The sequence below is a fragment of the Lipotes vexillifer genome, unplaced genomic scaffold (assembly GCF_000442215.2).
Source record: "Lipotes vexillifer unplaced genomic scaffold, Lipotes_vexillifer_v1.1 scaffold302, whole genome shotgun sequence".
NCBI lineage: Eukaryota > Metazoa > Chordata > Mammalia > Artiodactyla > Lipotidae > Lipotes > Lipotes vexillifer.
In genome coordinates, this window is record NW_006798913.1 from 1,484,516 (window position 1) to 1,511,052 (window position 26,537).

Below are 26,537 nucleotides of genomic sequence, written 5' to 3' on the forward strand. Positions count from 1 at the left end.
AAATTCCCATGTCTTTTGGAAAAGAAAAGAAAATGTTACCTAAAGTACCTATTATTTAGCGTAACAGATATTCCTTGTGCCCTTAGGTTGAGAGAGTGGCTGTCTGAAGCTGCAGGAATACAGATCCCTCCCGGTAAAGTGCACGCCGCGGTAACTCACTGGCCAACGTATCAGCCCATCAAGTCCCGGCTTCAACACTGGCTCCCTAGGAGCAAAGAGGGTGGCTACACATGCGCGTGTTTCTAAGCGGAAATGCGAAACGTGTACGGACGTCAGGGTTGTGGAGCCGTACCTGTACTCTGACAGCTCACGTCAGTCTCGGCTCCTCTCTCCGGGTCTGAAGTCTGTGGACAGCTTGCTGCCTGTCTCAGCTTTCTCTCTGCACAGGAGGAACTGGCAGCAAACGTGTACGGGCTCGTCTGCTCAGGCCCGAAGCAGGCCACGCTGGGTTCCCGCAGGAAGCAGTGTTTCCTGTGGAAGTGCTGCTGCGCGCTCTCGGGGTCCTGGAAGGCTCTGGTGCAGGTGCCGCACTTGATCAGGCACGGCGGCGTGCCCTCCGCGCCCTCCAGCTCCGCGTGCACCTGGCGCACGTGTGCCAGCATGTCATCCATGGCCTGCGCCGTGGCCGAGCACACGCCGCAGCGGAACCACAGGCGGCCCTGGCCCAGGAGAGTCTGCAGACAGCGAGCGTGGTCCTCCCTTCTGTTGACTTTGCAGAGGTAGCTCTCCCGGCAGCCGCACGTCAGTAGGTTACCGGTCTCTATAACTGGAATATCACTCTCGGTTTTAATGGAAGTTTCCGTTTTTTCTGACACAAATACATAGTCTATGCTGTGGTGCTCCTTATAATGACTCAGAAACGCTTCTTCCACATTAAAGATCAGATCACAAAGTCCACAGAAATACTTCATCTTTATTTCGTTGTCATGCTGATCTTGGCAATGTCGATACAGTGTTTCCATCTTGTGAAAAGTCTTTTTGCAATGGGCGCAGCTATACCTATGAAACTGGTGACTTGCTAAAGACATGCAGTGTTGTTTCACACATTCTTGGGAGTCAAACATATCTTCACAAATTCGGCATTGCCATTTACCGCTTGAAGGACTGGTTGCTGGGGAATGATCAAGAATAGTAATAGTTGAAAAAGGATTATCAGCAGTCAGATCATTCACCAACGTTGTAGAGGATGACGGCAAAGTGTCACCTTCTACCTCATCTGTCTCATAAAAATACCTGTGTCCATTATGAAACTCAGTCACATGGGCCATTATAGCCTCTTTCCTTGCCAATTCCTTTTTGCATGTCCGACACCAGAAAAGAAAGTTATTTAAATGTGCCCCTCCATGAATGCGGCTCATATGTAAACGGATGACTCCTGAATCTTCACACACCTTCCCACAGACCACACACTTATAACACATCGTGTTTGCTGAGAAAACGTGCTTTTCTACTGCATCTTCACTTGGGAAGCGTTGCTGGCATTCACAAAACCAGGTTTTAACAAGTGACTTTTCCTTCTGAACACAAACCATACCCCCATGGCTTTTATCTCCTAAATTAATCTTCTTTTTTGGAACAGTGCTGCAATCTTCTGAGCTAGATTCTCGAACGGACATATTTCTTTTAAGTGATAAAAATTTTGACTTATCTTGCAACAGGTGCAAGTCAGAAGGGGGTTTGTTCCCTTCACTGCTGTGGCAATAAAGTAAGACTGATTCTTCCATTGAGTTAATGACTCGGACTTTGTGTCCTGAGTTCTGCTTGTGATTCCGGGTACTGGTTTCATCCACAAAGACATGGTTGCAATGTGGACAATAACCTCTCAGTAGGAATTTCTCTGCCACCTGAGCAATGCTCTTCTCAGCTAGAGCTACAGGACCAGCGTTTCGACAACGAACTCTAAATTGGACAAAAAAATAAACTCATAAGTATTTTCTAAATATAGTATCTCTGCTTTTTATTGTAGGAATTATAAAGTAAACAATGTATACACAAGCACTAAAAATTGTTTTTCAATAATGTTGCAGGGCTTCCCTGGTGGCACAGTGGTTAAGAATCCACCTGCCAATGCAGGGGACACGGGTTCAAGCCCTGGTCCAGGAAGATCCCACATGCCGCGGAGCAACTAAGCCCTTGCACCACAACTATTGAGCCTGCGCTCTAGAGCCCGCGTGCCACAACTACTGAAGCCCGCGCGCCTAGAGCCCGTGCTCTGCAACAAGAGAAGCCACTGCAATGAGAAGCCTGTGCACCTCAACAGAGAGTAGCCCCCGCTCACGGCAACTAGAGAAAGCCTGCGTGCAGCAACAAAGACCCAACAGAGTCAAAAATAAATAAAATAAATTAAAAAAAATAAAGTTGCAGATGATATAATAATATTCTATCTACCTACCCATTACCTACACTTTATCTGTTTCTAATCCATATACCAAAGGGTAAAACTAGAATCAAAAAATTTTTTTAAAATTCAGACAAATTTTAGACAAGTACAAACTATATCAAATGCACTGATAGGAACGTCATGAGACAAGCAAGTAATTAACTTCTCTGTGGTAATTAAACAATACAGAGGAGCACTACAGTGAGACTCTCAACAACCCTGTACCTATTCTTTAAGAATGAACTGATTTTATGTCAGGAAAATGCCATGCCCATGGTTGCTTTTATACTAAAGAAAGTGTCCAACATCATTGTTCATTAGGGAAATCCAGATTAAAATCACAGTGAGACTCTCAAAAGAACAACTAAAATGAAACAGACTGGCAACAGCAAACCTTGGCAAGGATGTGGAGGAACTGGAACTCTCTCACCTGGCTGGTAGGAATGTGCACCAGTGCAAACACTTTGGGAAAATGTCTAGTAGTGTCTTATAAAATTAAATACACACCTACTCTTCGATCCCGTAATTCCACTCCTAGATATTCATCCAAGAGAAATGAAACCTATGTCTATAAAAAGGCTTGTATAAAATGTACATAGCAGCTTTATTCACACTAGCTAAAAACTGTCCATCAACATAATGAATAAACAAATTGTGCTGTATTCATACAAGAGAATACTTCTCACAAATAAAAAGGAACAATGTACTAAACAATATGGATGAATCTTACAGATATTATGACAAACACAAAAGAGTGCATACTATATATGATTCCATTTACATAAAGTCCTAGAGGAGATAAAACCAACATAAGGTGGAAAAAGTATCAGAATAGACTGCCTGAGGGTGAGAGGGTGGGAAGTGACCAGGAAGGGAACAATGGAAATTTCCATGGAGAGGTAACACAGGATGGTAAAAGTGTGGGTTAACAGATGTATTCAGTAGTCAAAATCATAAAGGTTAAGATCTGTATACTTCAATAAATCGAAACTGTATCTCAGAAACAACTGTAAAAAATAAGGGCGGTGAGCATACAGATATATAAATAAAAGAAGAATGGCAGTGTTGATAATTATTAAAACTGGGTGACAGGTAAATGGAGGTTCATTATACTATTCAGCTGACTTTCATACAGTTGAAATTTTCCATAAAAAAAATTAGGAATAAAAATAAAAGGCAGAACCAGGATTTGAACTCATGAAATATAAGTCAGAACTAGGACTGTTAACATCAATAATTATACTGAGTATATACAGTGATTATACTCCACTGCCTTTTTTTTTTTTTTGCGGTACGCGGGCCTCTCACTGTTGTGGCCTCTCCCATTGCGGAGCACAGGCTCTGGACGCACAGGCTCAGCGGCCATGGCTCACGGGCCTAGCCGCTCCACGGCATGTGGGATCTTCCCGGACCGGGGCACAAACCCGTGTCCCCTGCATTGGCAGGCGGACTCTCAACCACTGCGCCACCAGGGAAGCCCTGCCTCTATTTTTTGAGAACATATTTTACTTGAAGGTTTGTGAAAACAACTGTTCTACTTAAACAAATGCAATTGTATCATTTAGTAGTGTGATACAATTTTAATGCATTTTAAAGAAATAATGGGGAAAAAAGACCTAAGAGACACAGCATCTAAATGCAAAGTACAGACTTTGAATTATGATTCCAACAAACCAAATGTAAAAAACATCATGAAGTAATCAGGGAAATTTGATAACTGACTAGGTGTTTGATGATATTTAAAAAAACTAGATTTTTAAAGTGTGATAACGGTATTAGTTATTTTTCTTTAAAAAAAGAGTGCTTATCATTCAGAGATATATATTGAACTATTTACAGATAAAATGACAAGATTTGCTCCAAAATAAGAACTTCTGGGGATGAGAGTATAAATAAAACACAACTGTCATGTGTTGATAACTACTGAAGCCTGGTGAAAGGTACACTGGGGTTCATTATACGATTCTCCTTACTTTTGTATAGTGCTTGATAATTTCCATTGTAAAGACAAAAAAAGCATACTTGATTGTTTGACAAATTTGGCCTTTCACTGACATGTAATTTTTCACTTGTTTGTGATACTTTCCATGCTGGTTGACTCAAAGCCAAGGTTCTATCTTAACCCTCTCCTCCTCCCGGCACAACCCTCAACAGCACATGCAGAACTTAGAACTGTTAGCTTGTTTTATGTTCACGGCAACATCAATATATCCACTTTTCTCACACCTCTCACTTCTTTCATTATGCTAAGTTTGGGTAATGTCCAGGCAAATATACACTCTCATTTTAGAAGGAGAGAAACATGGAATAGAAAAGTATTTGCTGAGTCCTCTGGCTGGTGAGCTTATTGGGCGGGAATCTTACAGCCCAAGACTAGCCCCTTACAAACCTGAAATGGGCAGTGAGCTCCATGTGGGAATGCAGTGTCTGGTGGCAGGCCACACACTTAACTTGAAATGGAACATCTTTGCACAGAGAGATCAAAAGTTTCTTTGCAAAAGATGGAAATGATATTGGCTGTGCCATTCCCTTGTCATCTGAAAGACAAAATGAACTATGACTTGCAAAGATCTGAGTAGAGTGACCCGGCCTTCCTCCCCTTTGCCTTTCTCAACATCAGGTGAGGTAAGTAAAAGAAGATGGTTATTTATGTCATAAAAATCTAAGAGAAGTCGTTTTCTAGCCTCAATTAAGTGCAGTAGATGCTGAACTCATGCTCAAGTTAAAATTTGAACCTTAAATGCAGAGAAATACCCAACTTCCCAATGGATATACAAAAACATTATCCTGCATAAATGTTTTCTTCCCAAGTTTCTTTTCATCCTCAAAGTAAACCTTACTCTTAGGTGCAAATAAATAATGAGAATCTTTTTTGAAAAATAAAAAATGAGATAAAAATCTTTTGCTTTCATGGTTCTCAAAACTAATGTGAAGATAAGTTACCTCAAGAATTATCTGAGAAGTATGGTAAATCAGCAAAGGTTAAAGTAGTTTAACAATTTTCAGCGGAAGAGAGTATTAACATACCACCCAGTTTAAAACTCTGATGGAAATGATTCTTCCCAGACATATGCTTCAAACACTCATCCTTGCTGCTAAAAAGAAGGAAGCAATTTGGACACGCAAAACACTGAATAATCTGAGGAAGAAGGTTGTTTTTATGTCCATCATCTGCAGCTTCCTAAAATACAAGGCAAAGCTTTATTATAGACAACTAAAATCAATATTCAATTTCTTAAATCAACTTTCAAAATTTCCTATTTATTTGAAATATTTTGTATCAGTTTTTAACATGAAAACTTTTCTTCCCTGAGTGTGAACTGTGGATTTTTTTGTCATAAATGAGGTCCCATATATGAAATTTTAAATTATTTCCTTAAAAACAAATTATTACCATCTTTCTGTGACAATAAACATAAAAGTACATTTGCTTTCTATACATTTTTCTTTTTATATATACATCTATATGCAATATTATATAAATGCATAGTTTTCATATCACATATACTTTTTCTTGTTTTGCTGTGTTCACTCTACTCTGCAATATAACCTATGTTTACAAATATGTATTCTTCCATAAATTTCTCCATACAAAAATAAATACACAAGGGGAATTGCCATTGTTTTATCAAATATTGTCATCTTACAGATACTTCTGCCTCTTATTAGTTTTCTTATTCCACAGTAACTAATGGAAATCCCTAAAAATCAACTGGTGTCACTCTAATTTATTCTTCTTAATGGCTACAAACTACTCCATGGTGTGGATCTACTGAGATTTAGTCAACTATTCATTTCCAGGAGTTTTTTTTTTTTTTTTTGCCACTGTAAACAATGGTTTTGTAAATACTGTTGACTATATATCCTCATTAAATAGTGCTTTTCTCTCATTATCAGGATTGGCCGCATTGGGTTAAAAGGTTCATTATTTGAATATTAAAAGATATTGTGTAACTGCTTCTCAAAAAGGCTCTACAAATTCCGATTCCCTAGCACTGAGTGAGCCTGGCACAATAGCTATTACAGATCTTATTGTCATGTTTGCAGTCTTACAGATGTGTGTTATGTTAATTTGCCTTTCCTGTCTACTAGTGAGTGTGAGCATTTATTCATACAATTCTGTGCATTGCTTATTCCATTCCAGCCTCATGTTTTGATTGTTTTTGCTTTTTCCCCTCTGGTCAACTTGTATCCATTCTCTGTTATCAAAACTAACTCCGTCTCATCCTCCATTTTTCAAATATTCTTCATCAAACATCTATTACTTTAGTATATGGTCACCTTAAAATTCTGATACAAACAGGTATGTCTTTTCTAGAGTCCAGGTTTCCAAACTTGGCTAAGAGTCTCCTCTATCCCCAAATTGGAAATATTTTTAAGTGTATATTTAAATGTATAACTGTATGTGTGCTGTGTATAAATATAATGTAACTTCCTGTTAATGGTCTTTAGAATAATAGCCTTAAAAGTTGTATTGTGTCTTCTTAAATTTACTATCATTAACATTAGGGGTATCAAAATAGTTTGTGTAGTTGCTTATGAAATGCAACAGGAGGAGTGATAGGAAATTTACATTTATACTGAGCATATGTCAAGCACCACCTTACGGTTCAAATGTGCTTTTCCACTTAATCCTTACAATAACCCCGTGAAGTACTATTTTCATTATTTACAAATGAGAAAACTGAAGTTTACATAAGTCAACAAAATTATCACTCCCCTCCAAGTTGTACCCTCAGAAGAGATGAAGCTACCATTCACACCCAGCTTTATAGCTGTGGTGGTAAATCCTGTGCTCTTTCCACTACTCCCTCACCCTATTTTATTTTGGTGAGAGCCATGCAGAAGATAACACCCAGTATGACACTTTGCATTCCAATTAGAAGGTTCCAAATAAGAGCACTAAAAGCATTTACTACCAACCAATTTGTACAAATGACCCCTACCTGAAGAACTCTAATAAGCTTTAGTTCAACTGTGAGTTATAAGTGGATTCAAAATAAGCTTGTTTAAACTGTTTGCTCAATAGAACAAAAACTGTGATTCTACATAAAATTTTATTGGAATATACCTATTGCAAAAGTATAGCATATTTGCAAATAACTTCTACAAACCAGGGGAAGGAATGGGAAATAGGATATCTGGGAAGTACTCAATTCCTTTTTGCCATTATATTTCCAGTTATATTAAATCAAAACACACCATACAAATATGTATACATAAAAAAAGTATAACCACAATAAGATACCACTTCATAGGTACCCACTAGGATGGCTATTTTAAAAGACAGATAGTAAGTGTTGGCAAGGATGTGAAGAAACTGGAACATTGTTGGTAGGAAAGTAAGCTGGTACACTGTGATGGATAACAATTTGGCAGTTCTTCAAAAACTTAAAGATGATAACCATATGGCCCAACAATTAACTTCATTAGAGAAGTGAAAAAGTATGACCACACAAAGACTTGTACATTTGTTTATATCAGCATTATTCACAACAGTCAAAAAGTGAAAACAACCCAAGTGTCCACCAACTGAACTGATAAACAGAAAGTGGCATATGTCCATACAATGGAATATTACTTGGCAATAAAATGGATCAAGTACTGACATATGTCACAACATGGATAAGCCTTGAAAACATCATGGTAAGTGAAAGAATCTTGTCACAGGCGGCCACATACTGTAGGATTCCATTTAATGAAATGTCTGGAAAAGGCAAAAACCAGAGACAGAAAGTAGCGTACTGGTTGCCTCGGGCTGGGGAGGGGGAAGAGTCACCTTTGATGACAGAATGGCCCTAGGAACAGAATGAGAGAGAGTTGGAATGCCCACTGACCCACAAGTGACACTGAGGCACCCTGGGGCTTACGATACATCCTCTACCATCCCCACCAGCACCAAAAGGGAGAAAAGCAGGAAGTTACACAGTGACAGACACACTGGATAGTCTTTTTTTTTTTTTGGCCATCCTGTGAGGCGTGTGCGATCCGACTAGGGATCGAACCCATGCCCCCTGCTGTGGAAGCACAGAGTCTTAACCGCTGGACCACAAGGGAAGTCCCTGGATAGCTTGAATGTCAGAAAACACTAGACACTTGCTACTCAAAGTATGACTCAAATACCAGCAGCACTGCCATCACTTAGAAGCTTGTTAGAAATCTTGAATCTAAGGCCCCATATCAGATCTACTGAGTCAGAATCTGCATTTTAACAAGATTCCCAAGTGATTTGTGTGCACTTTAAAGTTTGAGAGGCATGAGTCTAGACAGAAGAAACTGGAGATAAAAAGAAAAGGGAAGGGCAGCAAGGCCAACAATGCAAATTGTGGACAGTTTCACAATTTCACTGAAGAACATCATCTTTATGAAACAGAATTCACAGGTATGCAATCTTCTAGCGACCTCTTCTGGCTCATTTAAGATACATAATGACTGGTTCCTTCCGAGTCCTTGTGACAAACACTCCAAAGAATAAGCAATAGGAGCTTTTATTAAAAACTCTATGTCAGGCCATAAGTGCTTTATATTGTATTATGTTTTCTCTCAACAATCTTGTATGTAAGTATAACAATTCCACTTTAGAGATGAAGAACCAAGCTCATAGATGTGCTGTAACTTGGTGAGAACACATAGCTAATAAAAGTAACTGGAATCCAGGTCTGTCTGACACCAAAGCCTTTGCTCTGTTTTACCAGATTGCTTCCCAGAAGGCCGAATATCATAAATTTACTTCCCAGAGAGACGGCAAAAGGGAGGGCAAAACAGCATAGGATGAGTGATTCCCAGAAAAAAAAGGAAACAAATTAATGAAATTTGGGAAAACACAAATTAGAGTATTAATTAATTTTAAGGTTAAAATATCTATTCAGATTTATTGAAGAAAAAAGATAAATATGCTTACAGCATGGAATAGAAAAACATGCCCTGAAAGAACTCCAGTTCTGAAAAAGGTGGAATATTAGTGACCCACTGCAAACACTAAAAAACTATGGAATGTAGTTGCACCCTTTTCCCTTCTCTCCCCAAACCTGTGTCAGGGCACTAGACAGCCCTATCATTTCTTTCTTTAATGTGTCTTTTGGATCCACTTTAAGGTCTTTATTTTAAATGTCATTACCTAAGTAAACCCTTTTCTCATCTCAAAGCTAAGTTACTGCTGAAGTCACCTAAACTGGTCCCCTTGTCCACATCTTTGAATCCACCCTGAACACTGGTGCCATTCTAATACCACTCAATCTCTTTGGTGTCCCTAAAAAAGGAGAAGGAATTTGGTTCTAGAATTTAAAGTCCCTCTAGCTCTGAAGATATAAGAATTATTTTCATCATGTCACGTCCTGTGATAGTGCCAGTATCTTGCCAATATCAAGCTTAAATTTTGTGCCTTTATAGTCAAGTTACTATTGTACTTGTGTTGGGAGTCCCCAGGACCATCCCCAGGCTTGGTGGTTGGCTAGGACTCACAGGACTTGGTGTACAGTTGTACTCATGACTATGCTTTATTATAGCAAAAGGATACAAAGGGGGAAAAGCACACTGGGCAAGGTCCAGAGGAAACCAGGTGTAAGATTCCAAGGGTCCTCTCCCAGTGGAGACACACAGGACACACTTAACAATGAATTGCAGCAATGCACGTGAACAATACCTTAGAGACTCACTGCTCAGGGGGCCGCATCACACCTTCCTAGTACAGACCAAAATTCCAGACCCCCACAAGGAAATTAGGTGCTCAGCATAAACCACACTGTCTGCACCAACAGTTCACGCACAAAGGGCCACTCATCAGAGATTCGTAGGGACCCGCCAAATCTAAGTTCCTAGACAACAGCCCAGTGCCAACCTTGCAAGCAAGTCCAAGGACAGAAGTCTCAGGCCTGCTATGTTACCTGCTCTCTGCACACTACCTATTCCCATATTTGCTACTCTGTGTAGGCTCTTGTTCAAACCTTCCTGTGATTACACCACTTGTCCTTTCCATCTATCCAAATCCAAGCCTGGAGGACCACTTCTCCTCTGCAGTGCTCTGTCAGCTTCTTCTGCTACTCCTCTCCCCTTCCTCTGAACTCCTATTTCACCTGATGATGTACCATTGCAGCTTATTCATTCTAGAGCACATGGATTCCTCTCGTACTACGGTGACTCATCAGGGTTGAACAAGACACAGGCTCCCCAAAACTAATGACTAAGTATACAACGAACTCAGCGTCAACAGGCGCATCTATCCTAGGAACACTCTCCAGCACCAGAAGAGGGGTCAGTCAACCACAGAACTCAACCAGAGACACCTGGAAGTGCAAGTCTTCATTTTCTGTGTGAACCTCTACAGAATCCAAGTTACTGCCCACATGAATTTTCAAGTATAGGGCTAGAGATTAGCAAATTCTGAAAACATGGTTTAAAGAAAAACCCTAGTTCTCCCTGGACATTAGCATTTTACTCCTTCAAAACCTAATATTTACTCAGCAAATACATCAAGTATGGATCTTACAGGTTTTTAGCTACAAGGATATTTAATGTGTTATTGCTTTTAATCACAGAAAAATGTAAACAATTAATACATCTAATAGGAAATTAAATGAACTATAATATATTCATACAGAATGCCATTCATTGATTTTAAATGTACATACTGATTCAAAAGATATTTAAACATTTATGTTTACAACACACTACTTTTCTTAATTACGAAAAAATTTACATACTTTATCCTATGTAAAAATATTTATATATGGAGAAAAAGCAGAAATATATACATAAAAATGTTAACAATGCTTATCTCTATAAGTGAAATTAAGAGCGATTTCTTAAAAGAAAGAAAAATACCGTATGATATCACTTATATGTGGAATCTAAAATACAACACAAATGAACACATCTACAAAACAGAAACAGAATCACAGACACAGACAGTAGACTTGTGGTTGCCCAGGGGGAGGGGAAATGGAGGAGGAAAGGACTGGGAGTTTGGGGTTATCAGAGGCAAACTATTATATGTAGGATGGATAAACAACAAGGTCCTATTGTATAGCACGGGGAACTATATTCAGTATCCTATGATAAACCACATTGGAAAAGAATATTAAAAAGAATGTATATATATGTATAACTAAATCACTTTGCTGTACAGCAGAAATTAACACAACATTGTAAATCAACTATACTTCAATAAATTTTTTTAAAAAGCGATTTCTTATTTTCCTTTTGTTAGTATTTAAAAATTTTTCCACAGTGAACATATTGCACAATTAACATTTTGTAATTTTAACTAGTGAGATATCTAATATCAAGTGTGGGAAACACTTATTACAGAGTTCTTCATTACATTGAATTTGCTAATATCATGAATCAATCTTATATCCCTTGAGATTTAACACTTAATGCGAGTGTTAAATACCAGCCTTTTAAATACCATATCTATTTCTTAATACCAGCATTAATAAAGGAATCATTATTTACTACGTGGCTCCAACAATTCAACCAGCAGTGAACCGCAGCACACTTAAGAATAATGTTCTGGTTATCATGTGACTAACTCACAGAATATCTTGAACAAAGTAAGTTATTTTCATAGAACAACTCCATAAAAATGATATTCTTTAAGACTGCTGGCTTTCAGCTATCAGGGTTACCTGCCCACGATAATTTAATGTTCCAAGTAATTTTATTCCCCATAGACAATCATAATTTTGATCTTTATGTGCATCACTGTTGAATGCAACCTTAAGAGCACCAAGAAAACACTTATATCCCATTCCACGGTTCTCTAGAAAAAGAATACCTACTCTTAGCTTAGGATATGCTCTTACCTTAGCAAAAAGGTGATCCCTATATTGTTGTTGAGTAACAAAATTTTTATAACATACTACACAAGCAAAAGAACTGATGAAAGGTCCATGCAGTGTAATTGTTGGATCACATGGAGAGTGATCAAACCTACTCAGCAAAAGAGAGGTAACATTAGAAAATCTGACTTTCTAGGGGCAAAACTATGTTGCTTCATTTGTTAAGCTAGACACACACACACACACACACACACACAGTCAGGACTTTACACTTTTTCTACTGAAATATTAATGTTCTTTATATTCAAGAAATATCAAGTGGTTCCCATATGCCATGCAATCTCTTCAAACAGTGACCAACAGCTTTACGTTTCATAAAAGTACCCAAGATCCAATAAAATGGATTTAAGCATGTCTTGCCAAACTGGTAAACTTCCAGTTTGAAAACTGTACAGCCATCATCTGTTCCTTCCTGCTTTATTTACCATAAAAATCACAAATAATTGTAAATGAACCACTGGAATAATAATCTCATGTCAAGATTTCTGGCACACACCTATTTCCTAAAAATGGCTTTTAATCCTTTTAATGTCATTTTAACCATTTAACAAATTTGTGTCATTTAAAAATGCCTCAGAGACTTTTTAAAAATACTTAGAATATAGTTATCTGTAGAATGCTGAAGCCCCTCCAGAAGGCTCTAAGAGTAAGGTAAGGTGCAAGTAGGGTGAGACATCTGGAAAAGAGAAGGCTTAGAGCTCCAAACTCTCAATTCCCATCTTTAAACTATGAGAAGGGGAGACTGAAGATAAGACTATTTAATGCCTTTAATATTGCCTTCCCTTGATATTTACTTTCTCAAGCTCTACTATTCAAAAATTCAGTAAATTAATAAGATGGATTTCATAAACAGAACATTTATTGTTAACTTTGGTACATTTGGTTTGTCTTTAGCATTTATTTTGTAATGCCATACTAGCTTTCTTTAGGCTAGCCCAAATATCTGTTAAGTGCTTTGTGTCTCTTCAAATTTGCTAAATGCTGGATTTTCTAATGCACTGCATTTCTCTAAAACTGATCCAAATGCATATCAATGCAAAAAGTCTGGTCAGAATTTTATGAGACATATTAGGATTGAATATCACTAAAATAATCTGATTTCAAGCATTCTAGGAAGCCTAAGAAATGTACATTAGAAAAAATTACATCATAATAGCACAGAACAATGAGTTTGGAATATAAAGCTATAATCACAATGGCAGAGGTGCATCACGCTTTCATTTCATCTTCAGCATCCACTATTCTGAATATCACACTTACCTTTTCAAATGTCCTAAGAGAAGGTGCCCATTATCGAACTGCTTGTTACAGTGCATTATGGGACATGAAATTGGCTTCCCAGACACTCGTATTTGGCCTCCTCTTCGGAATGAACCTTTTGTTCCAGAATTAATTGTGCCTGTTTTGAGTCCTGCATCATTGGAATATAAATTCTTAAGTTTCTATTTCAGATACTTGTCCTTTGGACTGGTAATCAGAATTATGAAAAAAAACAATGAAAAACATGTGCAGCATCAACTGGGTGATCCTACTTGTAATTAGGTGTTTACAAACTTTCTTATAAAAGGTACAACAACCTACAAGTAAATAGCTATTTGGGACAAGGGAAGCCGTTAACATCCCCAAGTAACATCTGAGGAAAAAAACTGTTCCCTTAAGTTCAACAGCCAGGAAACATCAAAGATGGAATATATTAGAAAACCAGTTGCTCTACAGAACCCCTATTCCTGCCTCCCTTCTTTTCATTTATGCAAGTTGGCAAAGATTTTTTCTTCTAATTCTTATTTTCTCTTTTAACTATCTTAAACACATCGTAAGGTTTAGTTATATTATAGAGGATCTGGGTTCTATGAATATTATGTCAAACAATGTAACTGGGAGGGCGGGAAGGAGTGAAGAGGACAGAGAGACAAGGAGAATGCCTTAATTATCCCTTTATCCTGGTCCATTCTTCATCCCCTTTCTTTCTTTATAATCTTGGTCTTAACAGTCACATAACTTTCTAGACTTAGCCATATTTTCTTCCCAGGCAAACTCCCAATACATGTTACACAATGAAAAATTTAGAGTTATGCTGTATAAACAAAGAATTATAAAAACTTCCAGGAGGATTCTAATACATACTCTAGTTTGATTATTATCTTTTATTATTATTTCTTATAAATTGTTATTTTTAGTTATTATTTATTATAAATTATTTTATTATTTATTATAAATTGTTATTTCTTATAAATTATTTCTTATAAATATTATTATTTCTTATAAATTATAAAAACTCAAATACCTTAAATATTTCATACAACAAAAAGCTGTGTATTTATCTTTATGGCAATTTCTACGAAGCCCCTAAGCATTTAACTAGAATAAATGTTATTCCTTTAACATCATCTAGTTAAGATCTCCAAATGGTTATAGATGTTGAAGGTTTCCATGCTTTTCTGCTGTTTATGGGGGAAATACCTCTATTAAATGCTGCCAAAATGCTTATAAATGTGTTCTACCAATAAACAACGACTAACATAGCATTAATCATATTAAAAGAGGCATTAACAACAATATACTTTTTTAATCTTTAATTTTTTAATGCAGTCAGAATTATAATAATTTTTATTTACTGTCCATCCACATTCCAGGTGTTGCCTATTAAAACCTTTATTTAGCCAAACAGAGGTTCTGGATAAAAATCAAAGTGGAGAAAACAAGCCAGAAAGAAAATAAGCTTTATCTATGGAAAGGCAAAATACAGAGATTTAAACAGCTCTTTTCCTTAAATAGTACAGAATGTTGTTTTTAAACTACTAAGTAATCAAATGTGTGGAAACTGGCCTAACTATAAAAGTCTATAAAAAATAAAAGATGGATTTCCAGTTTGAGTAATTATAAAGTACTCAAACTACTTCTAATCAAAGAACTGAATTATAATGGTTGGATACTTTGGAACAGATTGAACAAGTCCCTTAATGCTATTGAGAAGTAGAATCTCACTTTTTATAACTGACAAGAACAATGCCATCTCTATTCTCCCCAGCTCTCCTCTCCTCAAAGATCTCAGCATTCTCTGAAGCCCATGTATGGAACGGCACCACACCAAGTATAGCCCAATGCTAAGGCTGCTGTGCTAGCAAAAGACCCCAGAATTCAGTGTTACGGAGTAGCAGGGACCAAGTAAAACAATCACATAAAAAGAGCATAACTAAAGACCTTAACTCAAGGCACAAGTTTATCAGCCACCAATGAACCAGGTGTCACCTGAAGTGATATACTGATACAATATCACATCTTGCAAAGAATCCTAAAGACACAGCTAAGTGACTCATTTGTTCCCAGAAATATATAAACAGATGCTCATGAATTCAATTTACAATGAATTAAAATATTCTGACAATCTGGAGGCCAGGGATTAGGCCTAAAGGGACATATTACTGGCCCAGCAATCATTCTAGTCAGACTAGAATGTTAGACTAGTCTAACACAAGACTAGAATCTTGTGTTAGATTCATATGAGATGAACGATTTTTACAAGACATCTTGTAGATTGAGCCTTGTAGTTCTAGCCCATTTTCCTACCAAAATCATGTAGGAATCTTCCCAAATCTACAGATGCCCTAGAATTATCTCTAGTGGTGAGGCCCAGATATGTGTATTTAAGACTCCCAGGTGATTCTGATGCAGCTAAGGACCATAATTTCTAAGTATTTTTTCTAAAGTAGGTCTGGAATGCCAAACAATTCTTTTCTTTAGTTGAATGACAGTCACATTTGGTACCCGAGTTCTAGGCTTCTTTTCTGTGTTCATATGCAAATCCTACAGCCCACTCTTGTATAATATTCAACCAACACTTATTGGACATCTCTATGCTGAGCCTTCTTTTTAGGCACTGACACTAAAACGGATTAATAAGCCTTAGTCTCTGTCCCCACGGAGCATATAAATCTGGTAAAAGACACAGACACGTAAACTTATCAATGCAACATAACAGGGTAGAAACTATTTGAGAGAAATGAATAAAGCACTGTGGGATCAAAGACAGCTGAACGACCAAACTTATGCAGACTAAATAAACCTAGCAACCTCTAGTATTGAATGTTATCTGTAGGGCTAACCCCACAGGCAACTAAGAAGAAAAAAAAGAGGAAAGGGTATTTAAAAAGGAGGATGGGGCAAGGTGGGAGTTTGCCAGGCACAAACACATTGGGAGATAAGAACAAAATACAGTTTCAGGGAGTGGCCAAGTGTTAAAATATCTACAAATTATTGGAATTATTTTAAAAGTGGCAATTTGATTCTATTCAAAGAAAAGTCCTCTGAAAACTACAGAATAAGATACCTAGGTTCAAAGTTGAGCACTGCATACATAGATATTTCTAAGACTTTTTGTAATTAAACTTTCTGCTGGATTAAATCCACAGCTAAGGTTTCTGTGGATATCCCAAGCCTTTAAGGGCTCAGTGGGTCTTCTACAAGACAAGCTAGAAAAGTTGCCATGGTGGCTCTTAAAAATTCTACCAAATTATCTGGTAGGAGGAAACCACTGCACAGTGACTCTTCCAGGAATTTCAGGTCTGCAAAGAGTTAGCAATGAAGAACCTAGCCACTGCTTTAGATGAGCCTCCCACATAGACATTTCCTTAACAAATATCTACACAGGCTGCACTGACAAATAAAAAAGTAAATGCTAATACTTTCCATCTCAGCTTAAATTCCACTTCCTTAGAGAAGCCTGACCTCAAGTAACCTGTTACACGCCCTCCCACAGAGGGTAATAACTAGGAGACATATGAATGAATAAATGATCAGCTCAAGGATTACTTATACTCAAAATACACTTCTGCCAAAGTAGGAAGACAATTGGTAAAGTAGGTCTTCTGTTAAGTATTACTGAACTAAATTTCAATACTTTATATACTTATTAGCAACTGAATAAAACAGACACAATGCTTTAAGGCTTTAGGGAAGCTTGGTAATCTTATGTTCCACTCTGATCTCTAAAGAATACCTACCTGGCATTTTTAACCATTGGTCCACACACAGTCTCGCTGCTTCTGTATCAGAATGTCCTCGAATAAATTCCAATTCTTGTAACCCATGAGCATGTTGAAAATCTACTTTTTCCTAAAGATATTAAGAAAAAACTCAATTAACCTATGGTTACTAATCCGGTTTCCTTAAGAAAATGATTTTGTCACAACAGCGATCAGAAAATATTGATTATCCTTTACCCCTGTAACTTCACACCTAGAACCCTATCTTAAAGAGGTAAGTCAAACCAAAGATTCATGCTGTAAGATGTTGATCCCAATGCCATCTACATTTGCACAAAGTTTGCAACAAATTAATCTCCAACAATAGGGTACCATTTAAGTAAATTATGGTGTGTACATTTCATGAAAGTCATTAGAAACACTAACAAAACTTTTTCATTGAAGCAGAAATATACTTTTGATATCAAGTGGGTCACCGAATAGTATTAAACAAATAAGGCCAAATATAAACAAAGATTATTTCAAGCTATATGTAACTCTATCTGCAGAGAGGGAAAAGGCAGAAAATAAATATGATAAACATCAATGGCTATCTCTGGAATGGAAATATGAATGATTATTTTCATCTTTAACCTTTTATACATTTTCCTTCAAATTTTCCATATATAGTCTGAAGTATACAGAAGCCTATTAAATATTTGTTCAGTGAATAGTATAAGAGCAGACACACATTAGTACTTAAAATGTGCCAGCATAAAGCATCTATTGCGTCTAGATCAAAGTCTGGCAAACTTTTTCCATAAAAGACCACAGTGTAAATATTTTAGGCTTTGCAGCCCATATAGTCTCTTTTGCACCTACTCAACTCTGCTGCTGCAGCATGAAAGCAGCCATAGATAATATGTAAACAAATGGGCATGGCTATGTTCCAATAAAATTTTATTTATAAAAACAGGCAGTGGGCCAGTGCCAACCACTAAACTAAATGCTTTAGACTGTTATAGTCTCTAAATCTTTCTAGTTACGTTATTGATAAAGCTATTTGCACACTCTAATCATGCTGTATTTAATGAGTAACACTTATTAACCACTTACCACATGCCAGGCACTGTCTAAAAGCATCTTAGATCTAATTCTCACAATAACCCTATGAGATTGGTACTATTATTGTTCCCATTTTATGATGGGAAAACTGAGGCACATGAAAGTCAAATAAATTGCACAGGGATAAATAACAATGCCAGGATTTAAACTCTCGTTCTCCAATCTTATTCTAGAATCCATTCACCTAACCAGTACATTAAGTCCCTTACACACGAACCTTCAAGATGAGAGCTTTCAAAGATACGAATGTGTGTTTGCATGCCCAGTCAAGTAAGTTAGTTCACGTGTCTGGCGTACATTGTCACATGCATGCATACTCTACAACTGGTTGTGATTTTGTGTACTTTACTGTACAGTATTGTATAGAGTACGGTAGTACAGTATCTGTATTTCAAGCCCAGGATCTCCTCCAGTCAGTAACTCTTCTTGCCTGTTCACTCGATGCCAGCCCCTGTATGCCAGCTGTTGTACTGTACTACTGTACTTTTCAAGGTGCTGTACTGTAAGATTTTAAATGTTTTCTTTATATTTTGTGTTTGTTTCTTACATATTATTTGTGTGAAAAGTATTATAAACCTATTACAGTACAGTACTATATAGCCGATTGTGTTAGTTGGGTACGTAGGCTAACTTTGTTGGACTTACGAACAAATTGGACTTATGAACGTGCTCTCAGAATGGAACTCGTTCATAAGTAGGGGACCTACTGTACAACATACTATGTCTCAAAAAGGTTGTTAAAAAGAAATCACAATTCCATAAACGCTGGATTTGCAAGAAATAGACCAGAATATTGAATGACTTACTTATCACTATAACAGGATCTTCTATCAGCAAGGGTAAGTAGGGGGACAGGGAGATTCAAGATTTTACTCTGAAAAAAATCTTCTACACAACTTTGTTCTAAGTATGGCCATAGAATACTAATTTTCCAAAGATGTTAATATGCATTATATACATTTAAAAAAATTCTCTGTAATCAAATTAAGTATAGAACCATTGGTTTCAAAACAGAGTTCAAAAGGTCCTTTCTGTGTAGGACTTCCAAAACCTTGAAGTGCTAACACACATGTGATTTTCCTTACAGTGAATACACAGTATCCCAACTTGATAAGTCACCAAATTACTTTTTTTTTCCCCTCAAAGTGTATCCTATAGGATCAGTGCTCTGGATAACATGCCATGGGAAACAAAATTAGTTTATCCAAAGAAAGTAATATGGCAAGCCTCTGGTAGACTATAAAGACATTTTATGTACAAAATTAAACCATCTATCAGAGTCCCTTACAAAAATCTTTAAAAAAAAAAACACCTTAAATTAAATAAATATAATTGAGATTAAATATTACTATATGCCAGCCAATAGCCTACTTATTTTAAACTACTGCCAGTAATTTAAAATAAGCAGACTTTTTAAAAAGAAAGTTCTCTGGCATTTCTTACAATAGAATTTGAACTCCGTGGCCATACATAGTCAATGCTCAAAAAACATTTGCTGGCTAAAATCACCCCCAAATTAGTCACCCTTTTCCTGTCACCCAGCTATGTCCACACACATTAGGGGTACATCCCTTCATGCAAGTCATCTTCACTCCTGAAATATCAACAAGCAAAGCTGGTAACTGATCAACTAGTCAAGCACAACACATTATCTCTGAAAGTGAGTTATCCAGTGAAGATTTTAACAAATTTTCTTTAAAACCTTTCCATCACAAAAGATGGACAATCCACTTTAACAGTGAGACACCAACAATTCACAAAGGCCTAGAAGAGCTGGAAGACATTTTCTACCATATTTTTAATCACAGTTAACACCTACTAAAATTCTGCAAGAATTAGTTTTACTTTAGTTTCATTATCTTCCTTTCGGGTAGTTTTGTTTTCTTATTGTTTTCTGTCATCTAGTTTTAAAAAACAAGTTATATATAAGGAGAATCAAACAAGAAAAAAAAGTCATGAATGAATAGCAAAAAACAAGCTAAAGTATCTGTGTGAGTCAGTTTCTTTCTTAGGAAAGAATGAAATCTAGATAAATTTATTCTTTACAATTGATAAACAAGAATTTCAAAGTTTAAAAAAACCTTCTCAAATGCTAGTCTTTAATACAATGAATGAACATTTACATGGGTAAAAGCTGAAACTACCCTTGAGAAAAACCCTAATTGTCATAATGACTAACAGATTCTGAACTCATCTCAAATGCTTTATTACCTATGTGGTGTTAACACATCTGTAACATCTGATCTGGGAAAAGAAGTGAGCATACTGAGGAAATGGGCAGAAAAGGGGGACAACTTGCAAACCATTCCTCTCTCAGACTTTGCCCATGACCCATAAATAACACACTTGATACAGTCTGAGAAAGGATCTTCCTTGAAATTGAATAGTGTTTTTGTTCTCATTTGTTTCTATGTATTTTTTTATTTCTTCTTTGATTTCTTCAGTGATCTCTTGGTTATTTAGTAGTGCACTGTTTGGCCTCTATGTATTTGTGTTTTTTACAGTTTATTTTTCTGTAATTAATTTCCAATCTCATAGCGCTGTGGTCAGAAAAGATGCTTGATACAATTTCAACTTTCTTAAATTTTCCAAGGCTTGATTTGTGACCTAAGATGTGATCTATCCTGGAGAATGTTCTGTGTGCACTTGAGAAGCAAGTGTCCTCCACCACTTTCAGGTGGAATGTCCTATAAATAACAATTGAATCTATCTTGTCTACTGTGTCATTTAAAGCTTGTGTTTCCTTATTTATTTTCTGTTTGGATGATCTGTCCATTGGTGGAAGTGGGGTGTTAAAGTCCCCTACTATTATTGTGTTAGTGTTGATTTCCCCTTTTATGGCTGTTAGCATTTGCCTTATGTATTGAGGTGCTCCTATGTTGGGTGCATAAATACTTACAATTGTTATATCTTCTTCTTGGACTGATCCCTTGATCATTATGTAGTGTCCTTTCTTACCTCTTGTAACAGTCTTTATTTTAAAGTCTACTTTATCTGATACGAGTATTGCTACTCCAGCTTTCTTTTGATTTCCATTTGCATGGAATATCTTTTTCCACTCCTTCACTTTCAGTCTGTATATGTTCCTAGGTCTGAAGTGGGTCTCTTGTAGACAGCATATATATGTGTCTTGTTTTTGTATACATTCAGCCAGTCTGTGTCTTTTGGTGGGAGCATTTAATCCATTTACATTCAAGGTTATTATCGATATGTATGTTTCTATTACCATTTTCTTAATTGTTTTGGGTTTGTTTTTGTGGGTCTTTTTCTTCTCTTGTGCTTCCCGCCTACAGAAGTTCCTTTGGTACTTGTAAAGCTGGTTTGGTGGTGCTGAATTCTCTTCCTTTTGCTTGTCTGTAAAGCTTTTGATTTCTCTATTGGATCTGAATGATATCCTTGCTGGTAATGTAATCTTGGTTGTAGGTCTTTTTCTTTCATCACTTTAAGTATATCCTGCCACTCCCTTCTGGCCTGCAGAGTTTCTGCTGAAAAAATCAGCTGATATCCTTATGGGGATTCCTTTGTATGTTATTCTTTGCTTTTCCCTTGCTGCTTTTAATATTTTTTCTTTGAATTTAATTTTTGTTAGTTTGATTAATATGTGTCTTGGTGTGTTTCTCCTAGAGTTTACCCTGTATGGGACTCTGCACTGCCTGGACTTGGGTGACTATTTCCTTTCCCATGTTTAGGGAAGTTTTTCACTATAATCTCTTTGAATATTTTCTCAGACCCTTTCTTTTTCTCTTCTTCTTCTGGGACCCCTATAATCTGAATGTCGGTGTGTTTAGTGTTGTCCCAGAGGTCTCTGAGATTGTCTTCAATTCTTTTCATTCTTTTTGTTTTCTTCTGCTCCTTTGCAGTTATTTCCACCATTCTACCTTCCAGCTCACTTATTCGTTCTTCTGCCTCAGTTATTCTGTTATTGATTCCTTCTACGTATTTTTCATTTCCATTATTGTGTTGTTCATCTATGTTTGTTTGTTCTTTAATTCTTCTAGATCTTTGTTAAACATTTCTTGCATTTTCTCAATCCGTGCCTCTGTTCTATTTCCAAGATTCCGGATAATCTTTACTATCATTACACTGAGTTCTTTTTCAAGTAGGTTGCCTATTTCCTCTTCAGTTATTTGGTCTTGTAGGTTTTTACTTGCTCTTTAATGTGTGACACATGTTTTTTGTCATCTCTCTCTCTCTCTTTTTTTTTTTTTTTTGATGGTGGGACTGTGTTCCTGTCTTACTAGTTGTTTGGCCTGAGGCTTCCAGCACTGGAGTTTGCAGGCTGTTGGGTAGAGCTGGGTCTTCGTGCTGACATGAGGACCGCTGGGAGACCTCATTCTGATAAATATTCCCTGGGGTCTGAGGTCCTCTGTTAGACCAGTAGTTCAGATTCAGAGGCCCCAAACCTGTAGGATGCAGCAAAAGCAGTTCTACGAGGGAAATTTATAGCAATTCAAGCTCACCTCAAGAAAGAAGAAAAATCTCAAACGATCTAACCCTATACCTAAAGCAACTAGAGAAAGAAGAATGAAGAAAACCCAAAATCAGTAGAAGGAAAGAAATCATAAAGATCAGAGCAGAAATAAATGAAATAGAAATGAAGAAAACAGTAGCAAAGAATAACAAAACTAAAAGCTGGTTCTTTGAGAAGATAAACAAAATTGATAAAACTTTACCCAGACTCATCAAAAAAAAAGGGGGGGGGAGGACACAAATCAATAAAATTAGAAACAAAAGAGGAGAAATCACAACTGACACTGCAGAAATACAAAGGATTATAAGAGACTAGTACAAACAACTATATGCCAATAAAATGGACAACCATGAAAAATGGACAAATTCTTGGAAAGGTACAATTTTCCAAGACTGAACCAGGAAGAATTAGAAAATATAAACAGACCTATCACAAGGAATGAAATTGAAACTGTAATTAAAAATCTTCCAACAAACAAAGGTCCAGGACCAGATGGTTTCACAGGCAAATTCTATCAAATATTTAGGGAAGAGCTAATACCGATCCTTCTCAAACTCTTCCAAAAAACCGCAGAGGGACAAACACTCCCAAATTCGTTCTACAAGGCCACCATCACGCTGATACCAAAACCAGACAAAGATGTCACAAAAAAAGAAAATTACAGACCAATATCACTGATGATCATAGATGCAAAAGTCCCCAACAAAATACTACAAACAGAATCCAACAGCACATTAAAAGGATCATACACCATGATCAAGCAGGATTTATCCCAGGAATGCAAGCATTCGTCAATATATGCAAATCAATGTGATACACCATATTAACAAATTAAGGAATAAAAATCATATGATCATCTCAACAGATGCAGAAAAAGCTTTTGACAAAATTCAACACCCATTTATGATAAAAACTCTCCAGAAAATGGGCATAGAGGGAACCTACCCCAACATAATTAAGGCCATATATGACAAACCCACAGCAAACATCATTCTCAATGGTGAAAAACTAAAAGCATTTCCACTAAGATCAGGAACAAGACAAGGATGTCCACTCTTGCCACTCTATTCAACATAGTTTTGGAATTCCTAGCCATGGCAATAAGAGAAGGAAAAGAAATAAAAGGAATACAAATTGGAAAAAAAGAAGTAAAACTGTCACTGTTTACAAATGACATGATACTATACATAGAAAATCCTAAAGATGCCACCAGAAAATTACTAGAACTAATCAATGAATTTGGTAAGGTTGCAGGATATAAAATTAATGCACAGAAATCTCTTGCATTACTATATGCTAACAAAAAATCAGAAAGAGAAATTAAGGAAACAATCCCATTTACCATAGCAACAAAAAGAATAAAATACCTAAGAATAAACTTACCTACGGAGGCAAAAGACCTATACTCAGAAAACTATAAAACACTGATGAAAGAAATCAAAGATGACATAAACAGATGGAGAAATATACCATGTTCTTGGATTGGAAGAATCAATATTGTGAAAATGACTATACTACCCAAAGCAATCTACAGATTCAGTGCAATCCCAACTGGATTCAGTGCAAACTACCAATGGCATTCTTCACAGAATTAGAACAAAATATTTTACAATTCGTATGGAAACACAAAAGCCCCCAAGTAGCCAAAGCAATCTTGAGAAAGAAAAACAGGGCTAGAAGAATCAGGCTCCCCGACTTCAAACTATACTACAAAGCTACAGTAATCAAGACATTATGGTACTGGCAAAAAAAACAGAAATACAGATCAATGGAACAGGATAGAAAGCCCAGAGATAAACCCATGCACAATATGGTCACCTAATTTATGACAAAGGAGGCAAGAACAATACAATGGTGAAAAGACAGCCTCTTCAATAAGTGGGGCTGTGAAAACTGGACAGCTACTGCATGTAAAAGAATGAAATTAGAACAATACCAAACACCATATACAAAAATAAACTCAAAATGGATTAAAGACCTAAATGTAAGACCAGACACTATAAAACTCTTAGAGAAAAACATAGGAAAAACACGCTTTGACATAAACCACAGCAAGATCTTTTTTGACCCACCTCCTAGAGTAATGAAAATAAAAACAAAAATAAACAAATGGGACCTAATTAAACTTAAAAGGTTTTACACAGCAAAGGAAACCAAAAACAAGACGAAAAGACAACCCTCAGAATGGGAGAAAATATTTGCAAATGAAGCAACGGACAAAGGATTAATCTCCAAAATATATAAACAGCTCATTCAGCTCAATATTAAAAAAGCAAACAACCCAATCAAAAAATGGGCAGAATACCTAAATAGACATTTCACCAAAGAAGACATACAGATGGCAAAGAGGCACATGAATAGATGCTCAACATCACTAATTATTAGAGAAATGCAAATCAAAACTACAATGAGGTATCACCTCATAAGGGTCAGAACGGCCATCATCAAAATATCCACAAACAATAAATGTTGGAGAGGGTGTGTAGAAAAGTGAACCCTTTTGCACTGTTGGTGGGAATGTAAATTGATACAGCCACTATGGAGAATAGCATGGAGGTTCTGTAAAAAAACTAAAAATAGAATTACCATGTGATCCAGCAATCCCACTACTGGGCATATACCCTGAGAAAACCATAATTCAAAAAGACACAGGTACTCCAATGTTCATTGCAGCACTATTTACAATCGTCAGAACATGGAAACAACCTAAATGTCCAATGATAGATGAATGGATAAAGAAGCTGTGGTATGCATATACAATGGAATATTACTCAGCCATAAAAAGGAACAAAATTGGGTCATTTTTAGAGATGTGGATGGACCTAGAGTCTGTCATACAGAGTGAAGTAAGCCAGAAAGAGAAAAACAAATACCGTATATTAATGCATACTATGTGGAATCTAAAAATGGTACAGAGGAACCTATTTTTAGGGCAGGAATAGAGATGTAGAGAACGGACTTGTGGACACAGTGGGGGGAACAGGAGGGTGGGACGAATTGAGATATTAGGTTTGACATAAATGTACTACCATGTGTAAAATACATAGCTAGTGGGAACCTGCTGTATAGCACAGGGAGCTCCTCTTGGTGCTCTGTGATGACCTAAATGGGTGGGTGGGAGGGAAGTCCGAGAGGGAGGGGAAACAGGTATACACATAGCTGATTCACTTCATCATACAGCAGAAATTAACACAACATTGTAAAGCAATTTTGCTCCAAATAAAAAAAAAAAAGATTTGATCATAATGAAACTAACACAACACTGTAAATCAACTACACTCCAGTAAAAATTAAAAAAAAAAAAATTGAATAGTGTCTCTACCAGGAAAGAAAGAATCCTTTTTTAAAAAAGTATCACTAATTTAGGCTCCCCTAGTGGCGCAGTGGTTAAGAATCCACCTGCCAATGCAGGGGACACAGGTTCAAGCCCTGGTCCAGGAGGATCCCACATGCTGTGGAGCAACTAAGCCCACGCTCCACAACCACTGAGCCTGCGCTCTAGAGCCCGCAAGCCACAACTACTGAGCCTGTGTGCCACAACTACTGAAGCCTGTGTGCCTAGAACCTGTGCTCCGCAACAGGAGAAGCCAACGCAATGAGAAGCTCGCACACCGCAACGAAACAGTTAGACCCCACTCGCCACAACTAGAGAAAGCCCGTGTGCAGCAACGAAGACCCAAAGCAACCAAAAATAAAATAAATTTATAGAAAAAAAAGTATCACTAATGTATTAAGCATTTTAAACATACAATTAGAATACT

General features: G+C 36.9%; 1 protein-coding gene across 1 annotated transcript in view; it reads right to left on the bottom strand.

Moving 5' to 3' along the window:
- The window catches only part of ZNF451 (zinc finger protein 451), an 85,194-nt gene that overhangs the window by 30,202 nt on the left and 28,455 nt on the right, over positions 1–26,537 (bottom strand). The window contains exons 5-10 of the mRNA XM_007471186.1: positions 17,220–17,331; positions 13,480–13,630; positions 12,184–12,310; positions 5,408–5,561; positions 4,770–4,917; positions 293–1,899 (exon numbers count right to left, since the gene is read on the bottom strand). Coding sequence (XP_007471248.1) covers positions 293–1,899; positions 4,770–4,917; positions 5,408–5,561; positions 12,184–12,310; positions 13,480–13,630; positions 17,220–17,331 — 2,299 coding nt within the window. The remainder of the gene's footprint in view (positions 1–292; positions 1,900–4,769; positions 4,918–5,407; positions 5,562–12,183; positions 12,311–13,479; positions 13,631–17,219; positions 17,332–26,537) is intronic.